At 40.0% G+C, this 23,863-nt stretch overlaps 1 protein-coding gene across 9 annotated transcripts in view; it reads left to right on the top strand.

The window, feature by feature from the left end:
* Positions 1-23,863, top strand: part of LOC138748287 (carnitine O-palmitoyltransferase 1, liver isoform-like) — an 80,898-nt gene that overhangs the window by 41,904 nt on the left and 15,131 nt on the right. For 8 of the 9 annotated variants that reach the window (XM_069908202.1, XM_069908199.1, XM_069908197.1 and 5 more), the window contains 7 exons: positions 780-867; positions 6,786-6,981; positions 7,812-8,000; positions 11,104-11,209; positions 17,513-17,629; positions 19,073-19,237; positions 22,518-22,652. In XM_069908202.1, coding sequence (XP_069764303.1) covers positions 780-867; positions 6,786-6,981; positions 7,812-8,000; positions 11,104-11,209; positions 17,513-17,629; positions 19,073-19,237; positions 22,518-22,652 — 996 coding nt within the window. Of the gene's footprint in view, positions 1-779; positions 868-5,924; positions 6,010-6,785; positions 6,982-7,811; positions 8,001-11,103; positions 11,210-17,512; positions 17,630-19,072; positions 19,238-22,517; positions 22,653-23,863 lie in introns of all 9 variants that reach the window. The other variant, XM_069908203.1, reaches the window with a different exon arrangement.

The following is a 23,863-nucleotide window of genomic DNA, read 5'->3' as shown; positions in this document are numbered from 1 at the left end:
GGTAAAGAGATGTTTGCATCATTTTCTTTTTTGTGCTCTCAATTTTGCATTTTAAAATATAATGAAAATTAGTGGATTATTTGAGTCAGTGAAGACCTGCCCACACTTGGCGCTTGCACTTTTCCAATAAGAAACTTGCAACAATCAGGAATTGAAGCAAAAATCCAGTTATTTTTAGAATGATCTTTTTCTTGATTATTCTTGTATTTTGTAATAAAAAAATTATATATAATTTCCCTTCTGTGCCAACTATACGGTGGGCAGACGAGTTGAGCTTGAGCTATCTAGCTTTTGGCTTGCCCTCTCTTCCGGATGGTGCCATTGAGATTAGAACTTTTAAATACTGGTATATTTTGAATATATTGGCATTAAAAAAATGTGTGCTTTGAATTAAGTGAGCAGCTAGTGGTCTTGCTGTCAAGTGTAGTTTCCTCAACTCAAGGGGAGTTCATTATTTCCAAGTGAGCTTCAAGCTAGATATGCCTGATTCAAACTTGAGTCCTGTCTTTTAGTGAAAATGGTGATTCATTAAGCTGATGAACTACAACTTAAACATGTGATAGTGAAAAAACAATGTCATGTTTTTTTTGGTCTTTTTTAAAAATTGCTGTCGATATATAGAGGATAAACTAATTTGTCATTTTTTTTACATTTTTTTCCCTTCCAATCCCTGCCCAATTATGGTAACGTGAAATGAATTTTTCACCTAACATCTGACCCTAATTCCATGGGTCATGCATGTCCCCTCACCCTTGCCCACACACTCTGTTTGGGCGCAGATTACTCTGCCAGGGTTCCCAATACCTGTGTGTTCAGCACAGTGGGAAAGAATGTTCAACACGACTCGACTGCCAGGCGAGGAGACAGGTAAGACAGGCTGTGGATTCAGGGCTGCTTGTAACTGCTTGTGGGCGAATGCTGCCCACTTGTCACACTATTCAGGACTTTAACAGCTGGCTTATTTACACTGATTAATTAGCAAATTAAGTCTGAAGGGAAAAGCTAGGAACAGCTCAGTGGTACAATTCATTAGTCTTCCCGATTATTGTGCAAGGCAGCACAAGTTTTGAGCTTCTCTGTGGGGAATTATTGCTGAGGCATGACCAACAGTTCTTCAGAAAATCTTTCCCCACCTGGCCTCATATTAGAAGAGGAAATTTAATCTTGAAAAATGTCAAGTGATACATTTTTGGAGGGTGCAATATACACAATTAGTAGGACCTTAGTAAGTATTGTGGACCACAGGACTTTTATATACATGACTCAAGATCTCTAAAGGCAACAGATAGATAACATGGTTAAGAAGACATATTAGATGCTTGCTGAGGCATGGATTAGAAGAGAAGGGATAAAGTAGAATTATATAAATTGTTAATTAAGTCACGGCTGGAGTACTGCATGCATTTCTGGTCACATTATTGTAAGGATATGAGTGTCCTGGAGACTGTGAAGAGGAGATTCACCAGGATGTTTCCAGTGATGGAGCGCTTCAGCCATGAGAAACTCAATATGCTGGGTTTGTTTTCTTTAGAATGGAAAGACTAAGAGAGTGACCTGATTGAGATATACAAAACTGAGGGATGTAGATTAGCTAGTGAGAAACTTTCTCCCTTTCCAGGCTTGTCTGTAACCAGAAGGCATAGATTTAAGGACAGGGGTAAAAGATTTAAAGGGGATTTGAGGAATTGTTTTCACACTGGGATAGTTGAAATCTGAAATGCACTTCCTGAGGGGATATTTAGCCGAGTACTTGAAATGCTGCAGCCTAGAGCTGTGAAATGGGATTAGTATTGATAGATATTTGACAGTAAGCAAAGACATGTTGGGCCAAGGAGCCTGTTTCCATGTTCTGTGGTTTTTCAGGGGAGAAACTGACTCCCCTTCTTTCAGCCTCAAATTCCTGATTGTTCTCGTCAGTTGATTCTGCAATTGCTGCACAAGGAAGGGCAGGTATTGTTTCCAGACCACCACTTAGCTCTCAGCTTTCTGCAGGATGGTGTGTGGAAGTAGCTTGGTCATCCCTGTTCCTCTCATAGATTTTGTTGCTTACCAAAGGCTATTGGCTTGCATTTTGGCTGACCAAAATAGCTGTTTGGACTAATCATTTTACTCGCTATTTTGCGACAAATCAGCTTAATCCTGCTTTCTGGCTCTCCATCTGTAGATGTGCAGGTGACAATGAATACTCACCCAAGTACTTTTTATTTATTTCCTCTCCCCTTTGCTTAGAGAGAGGTGGGTTTTAAAACCAGACCCTTCTATTCTGCAACAAATAATGAGCTGCTGCAGGAACTCGGCGGGTCAGGGCAGCATCCATGGGTTAAAATGGTTGGCCAACATTCTGTCGGGACCCTTTATCAAGACTAAAGCAAAAGAGGGTGATATCATGTCAGTGGTTTTCAAACTGCCTCCCCAAATTCACATTCCACCTTCAGTAATCCCTGTGCCATCAGTGCTCTGTGATTGGTAAGGGATGGCTTAAGCTGGGATATGGGTGGGAGGGGAAGGTCGAGAACCTCTGCTCTAGACCCCACTTGTTACTGAAATATTTAGCTTGAGAAAAATGGTCATTGGCCCATTTCCTTTGGAGTGGTGAAACCATGACGATAACGTCAGTTAAGGACGATTAAAACAGTGATTTTCAAACCTTTCTCATTCCACTCACATCCCACCTTACTAATCACATAGTGACTGCTTAAGGTGGAATGTGAGTTTAGGGAGGCAGTTTTGAAAACCACTGATGTATGTGAAGGGGGATAGGATTTTTCCATTCACTTGAATAACCCACTTGCTTTTTTGAATATAAAATATTAAAATAGCTAATAATTGTAGTCCAAATTTTCATGACTCCTAAGATGACTGTCTCACCTTATCGCTGATGAGATTTGGTACAACAGCTGCTGAAAAATACACCTAGAAACGCTCTGAGATCGAACAATTACGTCTAGGTTTTATTAGTATTGTGATATAAAAGAAGGTACTGAAGTTTAAAATCTTTAATCTATGGAATCACCATCTACTACAGTAAGGATAAAGGCATTGCATGCATTTGTCAACAAAACCACTGGGAAACATAATGTTACCTGTTGGCAAATCCTGTAAAATTATGACAGTGGTCGTTGGTGGTCCCATTGTGTCTGTGCTGGTCCTAAAACAAAAAGCTACCCACCTTCCAATCCTCCAAATATATTCCTGGATGTCAAAACAGAAAGCTGGAGAAACTCAGCTGGTCAAACAGTCTACTTGATATAGCAAAGATAAAGATACATAACCAACGTTTCAGGCTTGAGCCCTGCAGCAACGTATAAAGAAAATGTTGACAGGTGCCTGGACAGGGGAGGGGGAGGAGCAGGAGTACAGTCCTAAAGACAGGAGGTGATAGATGGGAAAGGGAGGGGACACCAGCAAGAACAGGGAGGAGGGATGGCTCTGTGAATGGAGAAGCAAAGGGGTGGAGAACTGGAGGAAAGAAGAAAGAGGGAAGGGAAGTAGAACAGAGAGTAGGTTCACGGAAACCGGAGAAGTCGATGTTAATGCCGTCCCATTGGAAAGTGCCCAGACGGAAAATCAAGTGTTGTTCCTCCAATTTACCGGTGGTCTAAGTGGGATAGTACATGAGGCCGTGGACAGACATGTAAGCACGGGTTGAAACACAGAATTGACGTGGTTACCCCTGCAGGTAGGTCATGGCTTTTCCAGTACATAATGAAGGCCAAAATCTATACTTGTAGTTTATGACAATGGTAGATAGTTGATTTTGCGCTTTGTATAGTTTTATTGATGCTAAATGAACTCATTAGTGGAAGATTGAATAGAAACTTCTTGCAATGAAATCTGAAGAACGTCAAAACAGGAGGTGGCCTTTCACCCCCTTACACATTCTAGATAGCTCCAGCTGATCTTACAAGCCAGCACTATGCTATTGTAGTCCTCGCCAGATGAGTAGTGAGAATTTTAACTAGGTTTGGTTTTAGTTGGGTTGAACTCCTGCTTGCATTTTCAGCCATCTTAATGCCAAACCATTTAATGCACCTTGTAAAAGTCAGTGTATAGAAATGTGGTGTTCCTATTACATTAGGCAAATAAACATGTGTCTCTTAAAAATGATTGCTATGACCTAGTATCAGTGTCATGCAAGAAATAATCAGGCAGTGCTTTTATTTTTGGATAAAATTCACAGCTAATCTAGGAGAACCTTTTGTAAATTGGGAGAAGCTCAATGGGCTGAAGAAAGCTAAAGGATGGGGTCCATGCACTGCTGATCAGTAAAATAAAGCATTTTTAAAAATCACTAGGATTTATTGATGCCAGTGTTATGCAGTCGCTGTTGTATTCCTGCATTGTGTGTCATGCCTGGGTGGTTAACGCTCTCTCTTCATGCTTCTCACAGCAGCATTTTCAATGGCTCTGGAGGCCCTGTTTGTCTTGGTGGAACCTGTCCCCTTAGTTCTCTCCGTCATCTTTTATATTTTGTTTAACTTTTGTTAATGAAATTTTCTCTTGCGTGTCTTCTTTGAAATGCTTTCCATATAAAATGAAGTTATATTTCTTTTCCCCATCTATCTACTGAAATGATCATTTGTCCATCAGAACATTAGATCTCAAGATATCTAAACCTGTACTAGATCCGATGTGGGGAAAATTAAAATTATTCAGTCCGAGATTTACATAACATAGGAAAATGAGCCAGCCATTCATTTGGTGAATACATCTCTCTGATTAACAGCCATATTCAGAGCATCTCAATTCCTTGCTTTGCATTTGAATTGATTGAGCTGTGAATATTTCAATTTTCATTGGAGACTGTTGACAAGGATTACAAAAAAGCCCTGAGCATTCATTTTTCAATGCATGGTATTGTACATTTGGGGCCAGTAGCAGAGTAGTTATTGAACTAACAGGCAATCTGTATCAAAGATCCAGAGAAGTTTGAATCCCACCAGGGCACTCAGTGATAAATCTGAAATATTGTTTCAATCATGTTGTGGAGGGAGAGAAATCTTCTGCTGTAGCCTGGCATATTGTGCCTCCAGTTCCACAAAAGTGATTGATGCTTGCCTTCTCAATTCAGGGTCAGTTCAAGGCATGCTGAGATTGTGTCTGAATCCTGTGAATAAATAGATTTTTAAAAAATATTAATTTAGTTTTAGGTTTGATAATGCTGACTAGAGTTTCCTGTCTCTCACAGTTGTTCCCCGTGCTAACATTTTGGATGATGACCTCCCTTAAGGAATAAGGGAGGTCATCATTAATCTTTGAACAAAGATGTTAGTGCAGCAGAGCTCAGATCTGATGTGATATATTCAGGAAAAGGATATAAAAGGAAATTCAAGCTCTATTGATCACTCACTTAAAAAGATTTTTGATTGGATTTGGAGAATGAGAATATGCAATAAAAGCCAGTATCAGCTGACATGCCCAAGATTCATCCAAAAAAGTTAAACATTGAGTTTTTTTAAAAGGGAATATTGAACCAAAATTTCCAAGGATTCTGAATGAACGCAAAGATGTATGATTGACAGAAGTAAATCTGTGTTGTGCCCTTGGAGGTCTGAATCAGTTCCATTTTATTTTTTAGCGCCTAGTTAATAATATATTTTGGGGTAAGACTTCTGATTTTTGTAACAAAATTGTGAGTTGATTCCCTATAGACAGCACACAGCTTTTTACACTCTGTTGACCATTTAAATTCTTTGTTCCTTTAAATTCACAAATTGTTCTTGGCAGGTCCATTTCCTGAACTCGTGCTATGTGACCTCCATCAACCTGAGTTGTGATTATTTTCCTTGTTTCTATCCTTCAGCAGGTGGAAGAATCTGAATGACTTTTCTCTCCCTTCTCTCTGTTGTATTATAGGTGTATTGCGTGTAGTTTCTTTTGCATGTCCATGTGTTATTCTTTCCTGTTTTTCTGCTTCTCTTTAGCTGTTGATTCGAGGTGTTGTCCCCATGTGTTCTAATCAATATGAGAATATGTTCAATGCATCCCGCATCCCAGGTGTAGAGTCAGGTACGATGTCAATTCTTTACTGGAGCTGAGAATTTTGGCTGATAAGCTTTATTGCTACGAAATAAAATCAAATAAGCTGCTAAGAGTAGCTGGACTGGAGAGCCACTGACTTCAGCTATCTACAATCATGGACCATTGGGCTACTTTGGGAGCCAGGAGACAGAACTGTGGGTAAGATTGATGTTGCAGCCTACTAAGGATCCATGGAGACAGATAACGTTTCCTTCCTCTTGGGCAGTATTCTCCAGTAAAGGCTGCACAATACTAGAGTGTCTGGATCCAGGAACTTCTCACTGTTACTGGTGACAGCATTGGCCTCAAAATAGTTCAGTTCAGCTGATCATTATTAATTATAAAATGCTAAATATCTCACCTGGTGGGATAGTTTAGCTTCTGTCAGTGTTGTCAGACATTTTATCTGACACAAGATATGTCATGTGTAAACCTCTTGGCTAAAGGAAGAATGGTAAAATATTTCTCCTTTTATTTAAAAGAGTAAGTTCATCTCCTGATTTCTGTATAACTCTGGGAATGTGAAGACAATGCAGATTTCATTCTCATTCCAAGCAATCCTCACAATGCAGGTTGCTAGTTTGATGGTCCATGATGGGCTGTTGAACTGTCTCATTAATTTTAATGGTCTGATGTTTTAAACTAAAGGTGTTCCAATTTTGGGAAAATATTTTGTTCCTAAGCTTTCGTCCTTTGCCAGCTCATTCACTTGATTCCGAAATAAAACATGTCACTTTTATTCATGTGCCATGTTGAATTTGCAGACCATTTGCAGCACCTTTTGGATAGCAAGCACATCGTGGTCTATCATAAAGGCCGCTATTTTAAGGTGTGGTTGTATCAAGGTGGGCGCCTTCTGAATCCACGTGAGCTGCAGAAGCAATTTCAGTACATCTTGGATGACTCTTCTTCACCTCAGCTGGGTGAGAAGTATCTGGCTGCAATGACTGCAGGAAACCGGTGAGTCCTTTGAAATATTTGCTCCTGATTCTTCTCCCACTGAGACTTCGACTGTGTTTCCATGGGTACTGACAACCATCTAGTGTGTAATTCATTGCAGGTTGATTTCTCTATTTATTTGTTGGGATATGGGCATCACTCGAAAGACCTATATTTATTGGCCAAGAAAGTGAGTCACTTTTCTGAACTGCTAGTCCTTCTAGTTGAGGGTTATCCTTCTGACATCGTTGGAAAGGGTTTAGATCCAGCATCAACGAAAGGGGGAATCATGTCAGCATAGTATGTGGTTGTCAACAGTTTTTCAGTGGACATAGATCCTATAACTCAAAGTCAACATGTTCCACTGGATAATAAGGATTGAGAAATTAACTCCTCTGTTCTGACGATCATAGCTCCAAAGTGGACTGTGTGCCTCATATTTGGCATTGGGTGGGAAAGAAGATAAGATTGATGAGTAAGAGAGTTGTACTGCTCAAAGGCTTGAGGGTTTGTTTGGATCGTGTGCTGGCTTTTAAGATGTTGGCCAGATAAATGTAATATGATGGAGTTTGTGTTTCTGATTGGGAAGAGGGGAAGGCCAGCCAGAGTGCCAGGTTCTGACTGCAGTTCAGTAACCGGTTTCAAATTGTGTGTGAAAGTTGAATGGTTCTGAAGATGTAGTATCCCATAGTTGAATTGACTTCTGATCACCATTATTGTGCCTCATGCAAGTAGAAATAAGACCATTAGAGGAAGTGTCAGAATTGCATTATTTTGAGATCTATGGAAAAATAGGGAGGAAGAGCAAGTACAAAAGTTACTCACACGTTTTGCGTTCTACTGTTGAGCAGAATTCCTTGGGCTAAGGCACGGAAAGCATACTTCTGCACTGGGAAGAATAAGAACTCCCTGGACAGTGTGGAGAAGGCAGCATTCTTTGTCACTTTGGATGATGCAAAGCCTGAACTATTTGTGAACAACCAGGTGAAGTCACTGGATGAATATGCCAAGTCACTGCTACATGGCAAGTGCTATGACAGGCAAGTGCGTTTCCATTCATTGCCCAGCAGAAAGGCATTATTTCCTCTAGAAGAAGAAAATTCTCAGTCCGATAAATAACAAATGTAATTACACTATAATGATTTATTCTTTGTTTTAAGACTTTGTCATAGAGAGATGCAGCAGGGAAAAAGACCTTTGGCCCATCAAGTCTGCACCAGCAATAAACTGTCCATTTACAATACTCCTGCATTTATCTTGCTGTAGCCTCCCTGCCCAGCTATTTAGAGAATAATCCCTCATTTAGAAAAACAATAGATTTCAAACTTAATGTCAAAGTACAAACATGACATCGCATACAAGCTTGAGATTCTTTTTCTGTGGGCGAGGCAGAATTACCCCTTATTGGTAATGCAAAAAAAACTGTACTCGGTGAGCACATGTAAACAAACTGTGCAATACAGAGGAAAAAATAATAAAGTGCAAAAGTCTGGTGGTGCAGAGGGAGCAGCTGTTCCTGCACCTGGTGGGGAGAGTCTTGTGGCACCTAAACCTCTTTCCTGATGGCAGCAGCGAGAACAGAGAATGTGCTGGATGACGTAGATCCTTGATGATTGCTGCTGCTCTCTGACAGCAGCGTTCCCTGTAGATATTCTCAATGGTGGGGAGGGTTTTTTTATGTGATATCCTCGGCTGTGCCCACTACTTTTGCAGGGCTTTATGCTCAGAGGTATTGGCGTCTCCATACCAGACCATAATACAGCTGGTCAGCACACTTTCCACCACACATCTGTAGACATTTGCCAGGATTTTCGATGTCAAACCAAACCTCCGCAAACTCCTGAGGAAGTAGAGGCACTGACGTGCTTTCTTCGCATCTTTTTTTCTTTTACACTTTTGCATTCCACTCTATACCACCAGAACCTCCTCAAAAAAGAAAAGTTGGTGGTATCACATTTAAATTTTTTGACCTAATCCAGGAGAAGAGAATAATTTGTGTGTTGTTCTTGCTGATCTTTCCTGTGTTGGGCTTTGGAGTTTATTGGATCTCGTTGATTACGTTCAACAGGTTTTATTAAATTGATGTTTGAGTGGAGCGCTGTTTCCGGTGAGGTTCCTTCAGAGCTGTTTCATGCTCCATTTTATTTATTTATTAATGATATAGGCATTACCATGCACTTGGCATTTAAAAAGATGGTAATTGGCTGTGTAGGAGTTAGGAAATGGTCAGGTGAGCAGAAAGGTAGCAAATAGACCTCATGTTGAACCAGATTGGCAACGTATGTTGGAAGAACTTGCAAGGCAAAGAAATGTAAATAAATGGCAGTACATTGAAGTGGAGGAACAGAAGGATTTGGAGTGCTATAAATAGGTAGGATTGTTAAGCGGAATATGGGATATTTTGCTTTATAATCCAAGCATAAGAACAGATGTGTTTAACTAGTACTACACAAAACCCTAGACCAGTGGTTTTCAAACTGCCCCCTAAACTTACATTCCACCTTAAATAATGCTATAGGTGTTCTATGATTAGTAAGGGATTGCTTAAGGTTGGATGTGGGTGGGAAGGGAAGGCTGAGAATCGCTGCTCTTGACCCAATTGTTACTGAAACATTTTGCTTGAGAAAAATTGGCCCATTTCCTTTGGAGTTCTGAAACCGTGCACGTAACAAGTCAATGAGGGACGATAAAACAGTAGTGTGGCTTTCAAAGTTTTTCTTTCCACTCACCTACCATCTTAAGCAATCCTTTATTAATCAGGGAGCACTTGTGGCACAGGGAATACTTAAAGTGGAATGTGAGTTAGGTGGAGGGGGGGGAGTGCAATTTGAAAACCACTGCTGTAGACCTTCACGAGTTCATTTTGCAATAATGAAAGAATTTCACAGCATTGGAGCAATTACAGCGGCCAGTTATATTGCCAAGATTTGAAAACTTCAGTGAGGTTTCAATTGTTTTCTATGGCATAATGGAAATATTTAATTGTAGTTTATAAAATGAAGACTTCAGTGACCAGAGTGCATTGATTCAAATAAGCGATTGCTTGAGTAGTGTTGCTTCTGCGAGCAAAAGCAGTATGAGAAATGTAGCAATATAGGTCTCAAGCTTTTAATAAAATCATGGTGGCTCTAATCTTTACCTTGCTTTTCCTGACTATTCTATACTTCCCTTCAGTCTTTATTTCAAAAATGTAACTTCCTCAATAATAAATGCATTCAATGACTTGTTATGTAGACAAGATTCATGGAATTGATTGAATTGTTTTACTGTCTCATGTTACAGGAAAAAGGTTTTGTTTTGCCTGCGGTATAGGCAAGTAGATTCATTTAGTAGGTAGAGTAATAAATAACAAATAAACAACGTAAGATCTTAACAGTGGAGGGAGTAATGTTATAATGAGTAAAGTACTGTCGAGTTTAGAGTAAGTACAATTTATTTTTAAAAATCTAACATCCACTTAAGAGTCCAATAACAGTAGGAGAGAAGCTCTCTTTGAATTTGAAGGTTCATATCTTCTAACAACAGAAAGACAAATCCTTTAATATGTTGGCATGAGCTGCCAAAGAATAAATTGTATTTCATCTGCATGAATGGTTAACCCTCTCTTGTGAAATTATACCCAATAGTCTGAATTTCCCAACAAGTGGGAACAACTTTCTTCCTGAGAGCCCTGCTCACATGGTTGTATGTTTCCTTATGACCTCATTCACTTTGAATGCAGTAGGGGTTTGGGATCTCCTGTCTAAAAGGTAACCAAGTGGAAAACTTCATCCCAGATATGCTCTTTCAGGCTATGAAACAAGAATTGGAAGGAGGGATTAGACTGAATAATTTTTGATTTGGTTAGCACTAAAACAACTGACTAAAGGGTTTTAGTGATCTCCTGAGAACCAGAAGAGTTTGTCTGCTCAATACACTTTAGTATGGCTTGGTAGATTTGCCACTGTCTATCAGGAAAATCACCTCGTATCTTGGAAAAGAATTGTCAGAAGTTTTAGATAAAGTTGCATGCTTGTATCTTGAATTAAGAAATGGCAACATGTATAAAGGAGGGAAATTAAAAGAGTGTGTAAATACATATCCGCCTGTATATGATACATAATTTTAAATGTTTAATAATTCCCTCTTATTTTTTTTATTTAGGTGGTTTGATAAGTCATTCACTTTCATTGTGTTTGCAAATGGCAAAGTGGGACTGAATGCAGAACATTCCTGGGCTGATGCACCAATCATAGGACACCTGTGGGAGGTAAAAAAAAATCTTAAGTTGAAACTGAATAACAGCCGTAGCAAAATACTTGCAATGAGCGCCTGAGCTTTTATTCTAAAACAGTTACACAAGCACTTCAGAATATAGCCATCTGGTCACTTAATCACTGAATAATTTTGCCATGGTGCTTAGAAAAATCTTCCTAGAAGAGAAGAGTTTAAATGAAAGAAGTATAATTCTGTTATGAAGCATGTTTGGGCACGGAAGAAATTGCAGGGTGTATTTGCAACCATAGAACACTGAAACGGGCCCTTCGGCCCATCTTGTCTGTGCTGAACTATTCTGCCTGGTACGAGGACCTGCATCTGAACCATAGCCCTACAAACCTCTACCATTCGTGTACCTCTCCAATCTTTCTTTAAATGTTGAAATGGAACTCTCACCCACCACCTCTGCTGACAGCTGATTCCATACTCTCAAACTCCCCTTAAACATTTCCCCTCAAACGTTTCACCTTTCACTCTTAACCCATCTCTTTTTGTTCTTGCGTCACCCAAGCTCAGTTGAGAAGGCCTGATAGCATTTAACTTATCTATAGCCCTCATAATTTTATATACCTCTATCAGATCTTCCCTCATTTGCTGAGCTCCAGGGAATAAAGTCCTTACTTATTCAACTTTTCCCTCCTTATAAAAACTTTCAGATTTAAATTAATCAACAAAAAAAAAATGAAATGAGATTTTATTAAGATGTTAAAATTAGCATTGCATTCCTGGAAACAGATCCAGTAGCATTTTCAATTTAGATCTGTCTTTCTTTTTCAATCTGTTCATTGAGTTCATATTGGAAATATATACCAAAGGAGAGTTGCATTACCTTCATGAAATTACAAACGTATAAGAAAAATTACATATTAGTATTTAACATATATATATAACTATAAATTTCTTGTAAAACTAAGAGAAAAAAAATTATTACAAAATCCTCTCTAATCCAAAAAAAAGAGGGATTGGGCAGTCCATTCTGAGAGTAAAGAAAGACTAGAAAGGCCAAATTGGCCTGTTTCCATGCTGTAATTGTTATATGAAAATAAAGGGTTTCCTGATTAAAACCAAAATTACTAAAAGGAACTAGGGGAGAATCCAGTATAAAACTATAATTCTTAAACTATATGGAAATATTGAATAAACAGTCACCAAACTTCAAATTTTCTCCAAACTTAAAACATGACATTATAGCAGAGAGCCATTGAAATAGAGTAGGCTGGTTAGGATCCTTCCATTTAAGAAATGTGGATTTTCTACTGTGTGGAAACAGGCACGTGCCCAGTCTCTGCTGGTATGATTCCAAAAATAGCTGTTAATAGATTTGGTTGTAATTCTAATCCTAGAACCTTTGTTAGGGTTTCAAAGACACCTTTCCAGAAATTATCTAGTTTGAACATGACCAGAGCACAGGATTTAAAGTGGCTACCTCAACTTTGCACCTATCACAAGTAGGGTTTACATTATCTTTAGACGTGTGCCCGATGTACCACCTTGAACTGAATCAAGGAGTGATGGTACAAACTTGTGAAGTATTTACTAGTTGAAAAGTATGGTCCCATTAATTATCTGGAAGCAATTATTTGAATTCCAATTCCCAAGCACCTTTAATTTTATCATTCGATATCAGTCACAAGTTAAGTAACCAATTATATATTGTAGTTATATTTAGATTTGGATAATTTTTTTGAAATTTAGACGTACAGTAACAGGCCATTGCAGCCCATGAGTCCGTGCCACCCAATTTACACCCCATCATCCTACACCCCCTGTTATGTTTTGAAGTAAGAGCATCAGAATGGAATTGGTTGGGTTTTTTTTAAAAGGACTGTTCAGGCTTCTTTCCCAAAACATTGACCATTTCTACCTGTTGTTGCTATCTGATCTGTTGAGTTCCTCCAGCAATTCTGTGCGTGTTCAAGATTCCAGTTTCTGCAGCTTTTGTCTCTCTAGTAGCTGCAGTACTTAAAATTTTAAAATAAACTTCATTCACGGTACTGCCAGAGTAAAGGCTACTATGAGGGTGAAGAAAAATGCAGAGTAGCGAGGAGACGTCATTTTCCATTGTCTCAGCATTTGTCCATTAGTGTAGAGGCTACCGCAGAGCTATTACAGCGCATTGTGACCTGGATTGAATGCAGAGTAGCAAGGACCCGTCATTTTCCATTGTCTCAGCACTTGTCCATTAGCGTAGAGGCTACCGCAGAGCTATTACAGCGCATTGTGACCTGGATTGAATGCAGAGTAGCAAGGACCCGTCATTTTCCATTGTCTCAGCACTTGTCCATTAGCGTAGAGGCTACCGCAGAGCTATTACAGCGCATTGTGACCTGGATTGAATGCAGAGTAGCGAGGACCCGTCATTTTCCGTTGTCTCAGCACTTGTCCATTAGCGTAGAGGCTACCGCAGAGCTATTACAGCGCATTGTGACCTGGATTGAATGCAGCACTGTCTGTAAGGAGTTTATACTTTCTCCTCATGACCATGGGAGTTTCCTCCTTCCTCTGTGTGCTCAGATTTTCTCCCATGTTCCAAAGACGAATTGGATTAGGTTAATTGGTCACATGAATATCTTTGGGCAGGGTGATCAACTCCTGTTCTGAGAGTGAGCTGTGGGTTAATTAAAGGGCCAGTCATTACTGCCTATGGGTGACAAGTGATTGTAATGAATAAGACTGGAATCAGTGAGAAGAGAGCTTCAGCGAATAACACAATGTTGTGTGCATTGCATGAATGTGCAGGGCCCATTGGTTCAGTCTCTAATAATTGCATTATTGCTTTTAGCTTGTTGTGAGTTAATAATGAAGGTTGAATGTGTTTCACAAAAAACTAATTTTTTTGTGAGCTTTGGAGAAAACATGTTCTGAATTTCATTAGTTGCTGTTGAATTGTACATTGAACTGCTAGATTAATATCCCCATTGGTTTCTCGTTGACCTGGAAGTGACCACTACCACAATATAAATACGTGCTGCAGCATAGGCTTGTTAAAAAGGGTGCAAATTAGTTCATTTTGCAGACGTGATTTTTTTTAACCAAAATTTTCTGTACTCCTGATCTTTGGCAAATGTAATTTGGCAGAAAACATCTGGATAGATTTTTAATAAGGAATGTTCAAAGGATGTTAGAAATGATTGCAAAAGTTATTAAAGCTTTCAAAAATGTCCCATTTATTATATGACAAAAGAGACAAAATAATTCTAGCAGAGGACCGCTGCCTAATAAAAATGAATCCATCAGAATTGTTCAAACCAGCATCAAACTTGTCCTTTTTTTCACTCTGCTGAGATGACAAAATATAATCGTACAGACATTCAACAGAATTAAGTGGTCTAATTTCATAAGTAATAGGCTTTTTAAATTGCAATGATTCATGGTAAAAAGACATTCTAACATTGTATCTAAAATTGCCCAAAATTGGTCCAGAATTGCAGGATGTGACCTAATAATGTCTTAAATTGCTGAGTGCTGCAGAAAAAGCATATGCCTAGTTGGAAAGTCAGAGTGGATAGAATATTTCTGTCTTGATTGAGAAGAATCCCTCCTCTTCATTTGTCCACAGAGAATTTTTCTGGTAAGATTTTCTGCTTATATTTCCAGTATTGCAAAATAATCAGTTTGAATCACCTTTATTGAGCTACTTATCTTGGCTATAATTATCCTTATGCCCCAGAATCTTCTTTACCATAAATGATTCACTCACAAAATTCATGTTTGGGGTTAATGGGGTTGTAGAGCCATCTATAGATTTAAAGGTTGTGAAGTAATATTTTAGAGGTATTTCACAATTAGATTAGCAGTTGTGTACCATTCCCAAAAGAATTCCATTTCTATATTGTACTTGTGAACAGCAGAATGAAACAATAGGAGGAATGAGCAAAATAAATAGGAGATTGGATAACAAAGCATGGTTCATAACATCAATGGGAGAAATAGAAAGAAAAATGTATTATGAATTATTAGCTGTACAAGAGATGGAAATGATTTTCCTGCGCCAGTGCACATTATTGTAGTGGCAAACCGGCCCCACTTGTCACTCACAGTCAGCGGGGCAGCTGTGGCAAAGATGGCGTTGCGGGTCCTTCTCTTCGGTACAGGCCTGTAGTAAGTGTACGTGCTTGGGTCAATGTGACGTGAGTTCCGGGATGCAAGGAGCAGGCTCGGGACCCCTTTAAAGGCTGCAGCGCGAACTTCAAAGTAAATCATCTGTGCTTAATTAGCTCACAGCCTGCTGTCTCAGTTCTTTTTGCTGAGCTCGCGCACAACCCACTACATTCCTGTAGTTTATGTGCGCATAAAATCGTTCAGGGGTCAATAGACTGAAGTAGTTCGACCCTCTGATTTAAAGCTTGTCTCAATGATAGGTTGTTGATTATTCAACAATAGGACAACTCTAACATTCTCAGAGATTGCTTTAATCTCAAGTGAGCGCATAAGTTTGTTTTAGATTGTTTCAAAGGCTATGGTGTATTACTTGTAGCTGTCTACTGCAATTAGATATGGGAAATAACTGCCTGCCTTATCAATGACATAGATGAGAAAAGAACTATAGTCACATAAAGTGTCATGGATTTGGGTGTTTTAGTAGAAACCTATGAAATTTTAAACATTATTGGGTTGATGTAAGATTTCTAACGAGTTGCTGTTGGTTGCTTGAATTAAACCATTTTTCCTCTCTCCACAGACAACTCTTGCTGTTTGTGCAGCACTAAGGATCCAAAGAATTTGGGCACGGGAAGTCCTTGCAGTGTAAAAATATTACTTTGGTTCTATTTTCATTTTAGTCATTGAATAAAATCTGACATTGATCACTTTTTCCGTGTCGCCTTTCATTCATTGCTTTCGCATTACATTCATGGTCTGTGGTGCCGTGTGGGATTTTGACTGTTTGCTGTTTTGAAATAACTGTACCACATGGCTTTTTTCATTGTGATTTCCTTGTTCTTTTAATTTTGTGTTTCCTGCCCTTCATTTGGATTTATCCTGTCAGAAGTGTATTGAACTGTGTATATATAGTTACTGAATTGAATGATTTTCTTTTCAACTAAACAAAGCACAATTAGCCTAGTGGTTAATGCAGCGCTATTACGGCACCAGTGACCTGGGTTCAAATGTGGCACTAACTGTAAGGACTTTGTATGTTCTCCCTGTGTCTGTGTTGGCTTTCCTTGGATGCTCAGGTTTCCTCCCACCCTCCAAAACATATGGGGTTGTAGGTGAAATTGGGCGGCATGGGCTTGTGTCGAAATTTTAAATGGCCAGTGTGCTATAAATAATATTTAAACATTTAATTAAATTCAGTGGGCCTGAAGTTCAGTAATCATGGAATTTGGTTGACTTTCTCTTTAAATTAATGGCCTGAAGGTCTTCAATGAAGCTGGACTTTTGCTTTTGCAGCTCAGAAATAACAATGTATCGAGAGTGCTTGTGCTTGAAGAGGCCAAAACAAATACATGTTTAAAGCTTGTAAAGTAGTGTATTAAATTTTCAATCTCCAGTCATAGTATCTTATCATTCGACTCTAATGTCAGTGCAGCTCGGTACTGTTACTGGCAAAATTTTGATTGCTCCTGGCAGAGCAATGGTCAGGTGTGTGGGGAAGAGTTGCTGTGCCAGGGACTGGGTAATCTACGATGTCTGAGTGACCTCAAATTTCCCTTGATGTGAAAGTCTGAGAATATTTTGTGGGGGGGAGGGTGTCAGAGCTGGGTTTCATTGACAAATTGACAAGTTAAGTTGATAGTTGTGAAGAGGCAACTAAGCATCATTTGTGATCTCAGTATGAAAGCCAAAGTGTCAGTCTCACACCTGGCCATTCTTACCAATGAAGCTTGACAGCCTGCTAATCAAAATATCCAATTCTATCAACTCCATACATTACAGCAGGAACCCCGGAGGATTTTTCTCTCCACGTGGCCCAAAAAATTTCACAGGTCCGCTAATTTCACAGAGCAGAAATTAAACCTGACTCCTTCTGATCTGAATAGTTCTCTGCTCCACTTATCCAGTAAATCATCACTGGGTATTTACCATTTCTCTGTCGAATAATGTGAATGATCAAACTAGTTGGATATCTTAAGAGTATGATTTTTAGAAAAATTACTTGGCAATTCATCTAGTTGTATATTGTCTTAGAAGTGTTTGATTCCATTGCTATCAGATACCACATGGTATTTACTCAGTGAAGTACAACTTATTATTTAGATTTATTAATGATGCAGTCACACAGTTGTCCATTGAATTCTGATTTCCATTTATTATACCTTTCATAGACTTCTTATTCTGTATTATTCCACAGTATGCTTTGGCAACAGACTCCTTCCAGCTAGGGTACAAGGACGATGGTAACTGCAAGGGCGATCCAGCCCCCAACGTGTTGCAACCACAGAGAATGCAGTGGGATATACCAAATGAGGTGAGGCCTTGACATCCTGCTTCTGCTATCTCATTATGCTCTATCTAAAACTTCGTCTTCTTCCAATCTTTACCACCCAATAAGATGGTTAATAAATGGATAGGAGCATCATCTCCTCAAACTTCCCATTTAAATTCACTCTTCATCTGGATAGGCATTTAGTACTGTTCCATCCTTGGTTAAGTTTCCCCATTAAATCACATTTATTCCATGACTGGTGGTTCAAGTAAAGAAAGTCCAATTCAGTCAAAGTTCAGATTTATTGTCAGAGTAAATGTGAGACATCACATGATTCTTTTACCTGCAGGCAAGGAAGAATTTCTGAGAAACTGTTTTTCAAAATATTTCAAAGTCAGGCAGCATTTGTGATAATTGAAACAGCCCTAATTTGACCTGGTAGCCATTAAATTTAAGGCAGTCTGATGTGCTAATTCAACCTAGCTTTATCCTGGCATCATACATCCCAAGCGGAGTGCTGGTGTTGAAAATCGGGACTTTGGTAGGAAACCTCAGCACATCATTGCTGTCATGGAGTCTGAAATCATGGACTAAATTCTCATCAGGACACTGCTTGAACTTAAAATCTTAATCCCACCATAAGGAAAAGTTTTTGAGATGAATGACTGGGAGCACAGGCTAATTGATGAAACAGTGAAGAATGGATTAAGTTAATGAACTTAGAGATATTGTCCATTGTTTGTCTTTTCTTAATAAATCCAGTTTCTTCAAGTTTTACTTTTTTTGTTACACAGACAGCCAATCTGTCTGCTCATAATTTTGCTATTATCTGATTCCACCTGCATTGAATTCGCCCATCGTTAATTGAATGAAGATCTACCGGGACCAATGCCTGAAGAGGGCGCACAAAATCAGTGAACTGGTGCGGACTCGAAAGGCCAACGTGGCCTGTTTCCGCTCCGTAAATGGTTATATGGTTAAGTTGATCTTTTCCTGCTGTACATGTATTTAATCTGGGCCTGGTTCTCCCAAGGGCCTTGATCTCTAGTTCTGTCCATTTTTTTTGGACATACTGCATGATAATGGGCCCTTCTGGCCCATGAGCTCGTGCCACTTAATTAACCTATAACCCCTGAACATCTTGATGACATCTGCAATCTAAGATCAAAGTAAATTGGATCTCTTGGCGAGACTATTGGTGGACAGTCTCCTTAGATGTTATCTGTTAAGATTCTCCCCATTTACCTTGATCATATTGTAAGTCTCCACTTGTAGGCGCATGTCTCTCAATGATAGAGCAATTTGTTAATGAATTAAAAACCATTATGAAGGCGTATCAGATTTGTATAACTGTGATGTACCCATCTCATGTTAGTTGCTGTGAATTAATTAAATCCAAGAGCAGCCAAATTGTTGGCTCTAAGCAAAGGTGATTTTATTATTCTTCCCTCCCATAACTGTATCCTCCATCTATCCCTATTTCAGTGCCAAGAAATAATCATGAATTCACTGAAGGTGGCACAGAAACTGGCTGACGACGTTGATTTCTATGCATTCCCATTTACTCAGTTTGGCAAAGGTATGATTAAGAAATGCAGAACCAGTCCTGATGCCTTCATCCAGATCGCTCTGCAACTTGCCAATTACAGGGTAAGGACAAATCAGAACCTCTGGCCAGATCAGCAGTTTGCTCATTGATGGGGATGAATTTGCAATAAAAGTCAGGAATAGCAGCAGAAATAAATTCAAACCAGGATAGGCAATTGCTGGGACAGTTTAGAAAGGGACCCTAAATGATGATGTTTGATAGATGTGGAAAACAGCAGAATTCAACTTGCATCAATGCAACCCTTTTTTCTATACACTAATCCCACATTGGGTCCATATTCTGTGGCCTGCTTATTTAAGTGTTTTTAATGAACTTAGTTATTACATCTGATTCCTTCACTTCCACTGGCAGTGTATTCCAAATTTCAACCACTCTCATTAAAAACGAAAATACCCCTCGGATCCTCTTTAAAATTCCTTCTTCTCACCTTGGCCTATACCTCTTACGACTTTATTTAGCACATCTCCTCTGCATCCTTTCTACCAGGGAAAACAGGCCTGACATCCATTCTCTCTCTTTCTGACCAAATTTTCAATCCAGGCAACATCCTGGTGAAGCAAACAAAGAATTGCTGCAGAAACACAGCAGAAGTAGAAATGGTCAGTCAACGTTTGAATTGGAACCTCTTATCTGGTCAATTTTCTTTTGCACCCTCTTGATTATAATCACATTCTTCCTATAGTGTAGATGTCTCACTGACAACTTTGGGACTAGAATAATCATTCAATGACATGCCAAGTTCCCTCAGCTTTCTTGGAAAGTATAGACGTTGGTGTGCCTTCTTCACAGTTACTTCAATGTGCAGGCTCCTCCAACATGTCAGGTCTTCCAGCATGTGGACTCCCAGGAATTCAAAGGAACTAACCTTGCCCACTGCTGTCTGCCAATGAAGAGATGTACATGGTCCCTCAACCCCTCCTTCCTAAAGTCCACAATAAGATGCTTGTTCTAGAACATCAGATTCTCGATCCCCATCCTATATTCTGACGCATAATGTAGCCAGTTAAGCACCTGCTGCCCCCATTACTGGACCCCTCTGCAGTTTGCATATAGATCCAACCGCTCTGTGGACTGTGCCATCGCCACCTCCCTCACCCACCTGGAAAATAAGGACCCATGGGGTGGAATGCTGTTTATTGTCTTTACCTGATAAGTAAATTGAGCCTGCTGGATCTAAACTCTGCAAGTGGATTCTTGACTTCCTAACAGGGAGACCTCGAGCAGTTTGGATTGGTAACAGCATTTCCAAGGCCGTCACACTGAGCACGGGACCCCCCCAGGGCTGTGTGCTTACCCACTGCCATTCACTCTGCTGTACCACGACTATGCAGCTAAACACAGCTCGAACCACATCATCAAGCTCGCTGACGACGCAACTGTGGTGAGCCTTATTAATAAGAATGAGGAGTCAACATACAGAGATGAGGTGCGGTTGTTAACGGACTGGTGCAGAGGCAACAACCTGTATCAGAATGTTAATAAAACAAAAGAGGTGGTGGTCAACTTAAGGAGGGCCGGGGGGGGGGGGGGGGGTAGTGGGAGAGAGATAACCACTCTGTGCTAACCATTTACGGCTTAGCCGTTGATGGGGGTCAAGAGTATCAAGTTCTTTGGAGTGTACTTGGTGGAGAATCTCATATGGACCCTTAACCAAGCCAAGAAACCCCAACAGTGCCTCTACTTCCTGCGAAGGCTGAGGAAAGTTCATTTACCATCCTCCATCCTCACTACTTTCTGCAGAGGATGTATTGAGAGCATCCTGAGCAACTGCATCACCGACTGGAAGCTGTACCACCTCGGACCGCAAGACCCTGCAGTCAGCTGAAAAGATCATCGGGGGATCTCTTCCTACCATGAAGGACATCTATAAACTCGATGCAGGGGTAAAAGACACTAAACATTGTGAAGGACTCCACGCACCTCATGTAAACTGTTCACCCTTCTGCCATCTGGTATGGGGTACCTTAGCACTCGGGTCCTTGCATCCAGACTGGGTAACAGCTTTTTTCTTTACTCAATGTTATTCAGATTAGAACAGCTTTTGATGGACCTAAATCATGAGCATGTGCGATGGCTGATTGTGAAGCTTTCAGGGATCAATACAAGAGATACACAGTTGTACGAGAATGATTGGTCAACAATGTAAGCTGACAGAATATCTTGATCTTCATTCATTATCACCTGCAACCCAATGAAACAGCATCTCTCCAAACAATGGTGCACACAAAAATACACAATACACAGTACATAATGATCACATAAATAATTAAAATAGATATATGTGAATGTTTGGGATGGTTTACAGTTACAGGATACCGTTCATCAATCTCACTGCCTGAGGGAAGGAGCTATTAATCAGCCTGATTTTGATGTTCCTATACCACCAGCTTGATGGTATTGGTTTAAAGATACCATGCACTGGATGGAAATGGTCTATAATTCTTTGAGCCATATTTAGGAAACGCTCCCAGTAAATGCCATCAATAGAGGAACGGGAGACCCCAGTGTTCTTCTCGACTGTTTTTATGATCCTCTAATGACTTGCAGGTACCTACCGGCCAGACAGGACACTCTCAATTGTGCTCCTGTAAAAGAGGGCTAAGGTGGGGACTGCTAGCCCTGACCTTAGAAAGAGTAGGCACCGCTATGCCTTTCTGACTAATGAAGAGGTGTGGTGAGTCCAGGATAGGTCATTCTTTTTATGCATGCCAAGAAACTTTGTGTTCTTCATGAGGGAACCATTGATGTGTAATGGTCGACTTTCATCCTCCTGAAGTCTGAAATGTTGGTTGTCTACAATATCTTTAGCTTTGCTATATAAAGTGCACTGTTTGACCTGCTGAGTTTCTTCAGCATTGTGTCTTTACTTCATCCACAGCGTCTGCAGACTTGTTTTACCACAATCGCCTCCTTCGTCATGTCCACGTTGAGATTCAGGTTGTTGTTCTCATACCACATCCTAAGCCTTTCCACCTCCTCTCTGTAATGCGACTCATTGGTGCTGATGCGGCCAACCTATTATTGTGTCGTCGGCATATTTGATGACTCGGTTAGAACTATATCTGGCAGTGCAGCTATGAGTCAGTAGCATGAATTTCTCATCCAAACTCTTCTATCATTCGCTCTGATTAGTTTGATTAGGTTTCATCAGGTGTTGACTGTAACCATTCTTAATCTGTAAGTCATCTTATGTTTGGTATAGTGAATAATGCTTCAGAACCCTTGTGAATAAATACACTTTGTTTTCATTCGGAAAGAATTGATTTACAAAAGAGAGGTGAAACTATTAATTTTTCAGTTTTTTTGCCATCTTGGTTGCAGGACAAAGGTTCGTTCTGTCTAACCTACGAATCTTCAATGACTCGGCTGTTCCGTGAGGGGAGGACTGAGACCGTGCGTTCCTGCACGGCTGAGACATGCAATTTTGTGACTGCACTGGAGAACAAGAAATTTTCGGTGAGGAAGGATTACACTGTAGGTGTCTGCAGGGACAGTGAAAGTACCATTTCTCATCAATTAAAATGTAATATTAATTGTCTCCAACATGAGGAAGGTCAAAGTTATTCATGGAATTGATCAGGAGCTACAAGATTGGAATGTCAGAAGTGAGCATCAACAGGCTGTTAGTTCGCAGAATTGAAGACAATGTCTGCTGGGAGTTATATATGCAATTCCCACTACTTGTAGCCCTAGTTCAACAATATTTTCCAGGGCCATGACCAGGCTAACTTTGCACAACCAAATTAAATTTTACCTGCCATTCCTTGGCCTGCTTTCCCAGTTGAGTAGGTGCTGTTGTAATTTTGGATAGCCTTCTTCACTCACTGTTCACTATACTACCAATTTTGGTGTCAACCACAAACTATTTCAGTTGCATTATCATTTCAATGACAAACAATAATCGACACCGCACCAATCCACTGGTCCACAGGCCTCCAATCTAGAAAACAACCCTCCTCTGTCTCTCTGACTCCTACCACAAAGCCAATTCTGGATCCAATTAGACAGCTAATTCTGGATGGCGTGTCATCCAATCTTCCAAAAAAGCCTACCAGCTCAGCAGCAAATGTGGAAGCTGGATGAGGAAAGGGAACGTTGGCCAGGCTTGCTTCTGCACTTCGTTAAGTCCTATTGTAAATACTCAGGTTAATCTCTAAAGCACACCACAGTGGAGCAATCTGATGTCATGAAAGGCTTTTCTGTCCATGTAGACAACATCTACTGCTCATGGTCACCTCTTCAGAAAACTCATTCAAATTCGTAAGGCACAATTTCACATGCACAAAACCATGCTGACTATCCCCTAATCAGTCCTTGCCTTGCAAATGTAGGTAGATCCTATCCCCAGAATCCCCTCCAGTAATTTTCCCATCACCAGTGATAAGCTCACGAGCCTGTCATTCCTTGGCTTCTTGCAACCCTTCTTCAAGTCACAGCATCTGCCACCCTCCAGTCATCTGGTACCTCACCCATGTCAAACGATGATTCAAATATCTCTGCCAGGTCTCTATTGATTTCTTCCTTGGCTTCCCACAATGTTCTAGGATATACTTTTCAGGCCTTGGTGATTCATCCACTTTTATGTGTGTCAAGACTGCCAGCATCTCTTTTGTAAAATGATTCAAGACATCACCATTCTCTTTCCTGAATTCCATAGCTTCAACACT

This window comes from Narcine bancroftii, chromosome 13, assembly GCF_036971445.1.
Source record: "Narcine bancroftii isolate sNarBan1 chromosome 13, sNarBan1.hap1, whole genome shotgun sequence".
Classification (NCBI taxonomy): Eukaryota; Metazoa; Chordata; class Chondrichthyes; order Torpediniformes; family Narcinidae; genus Narcine; species Narcine bancroftii.
This window is presented reverse-complemented; position numbering and strand designations above follow the sequence as displayed.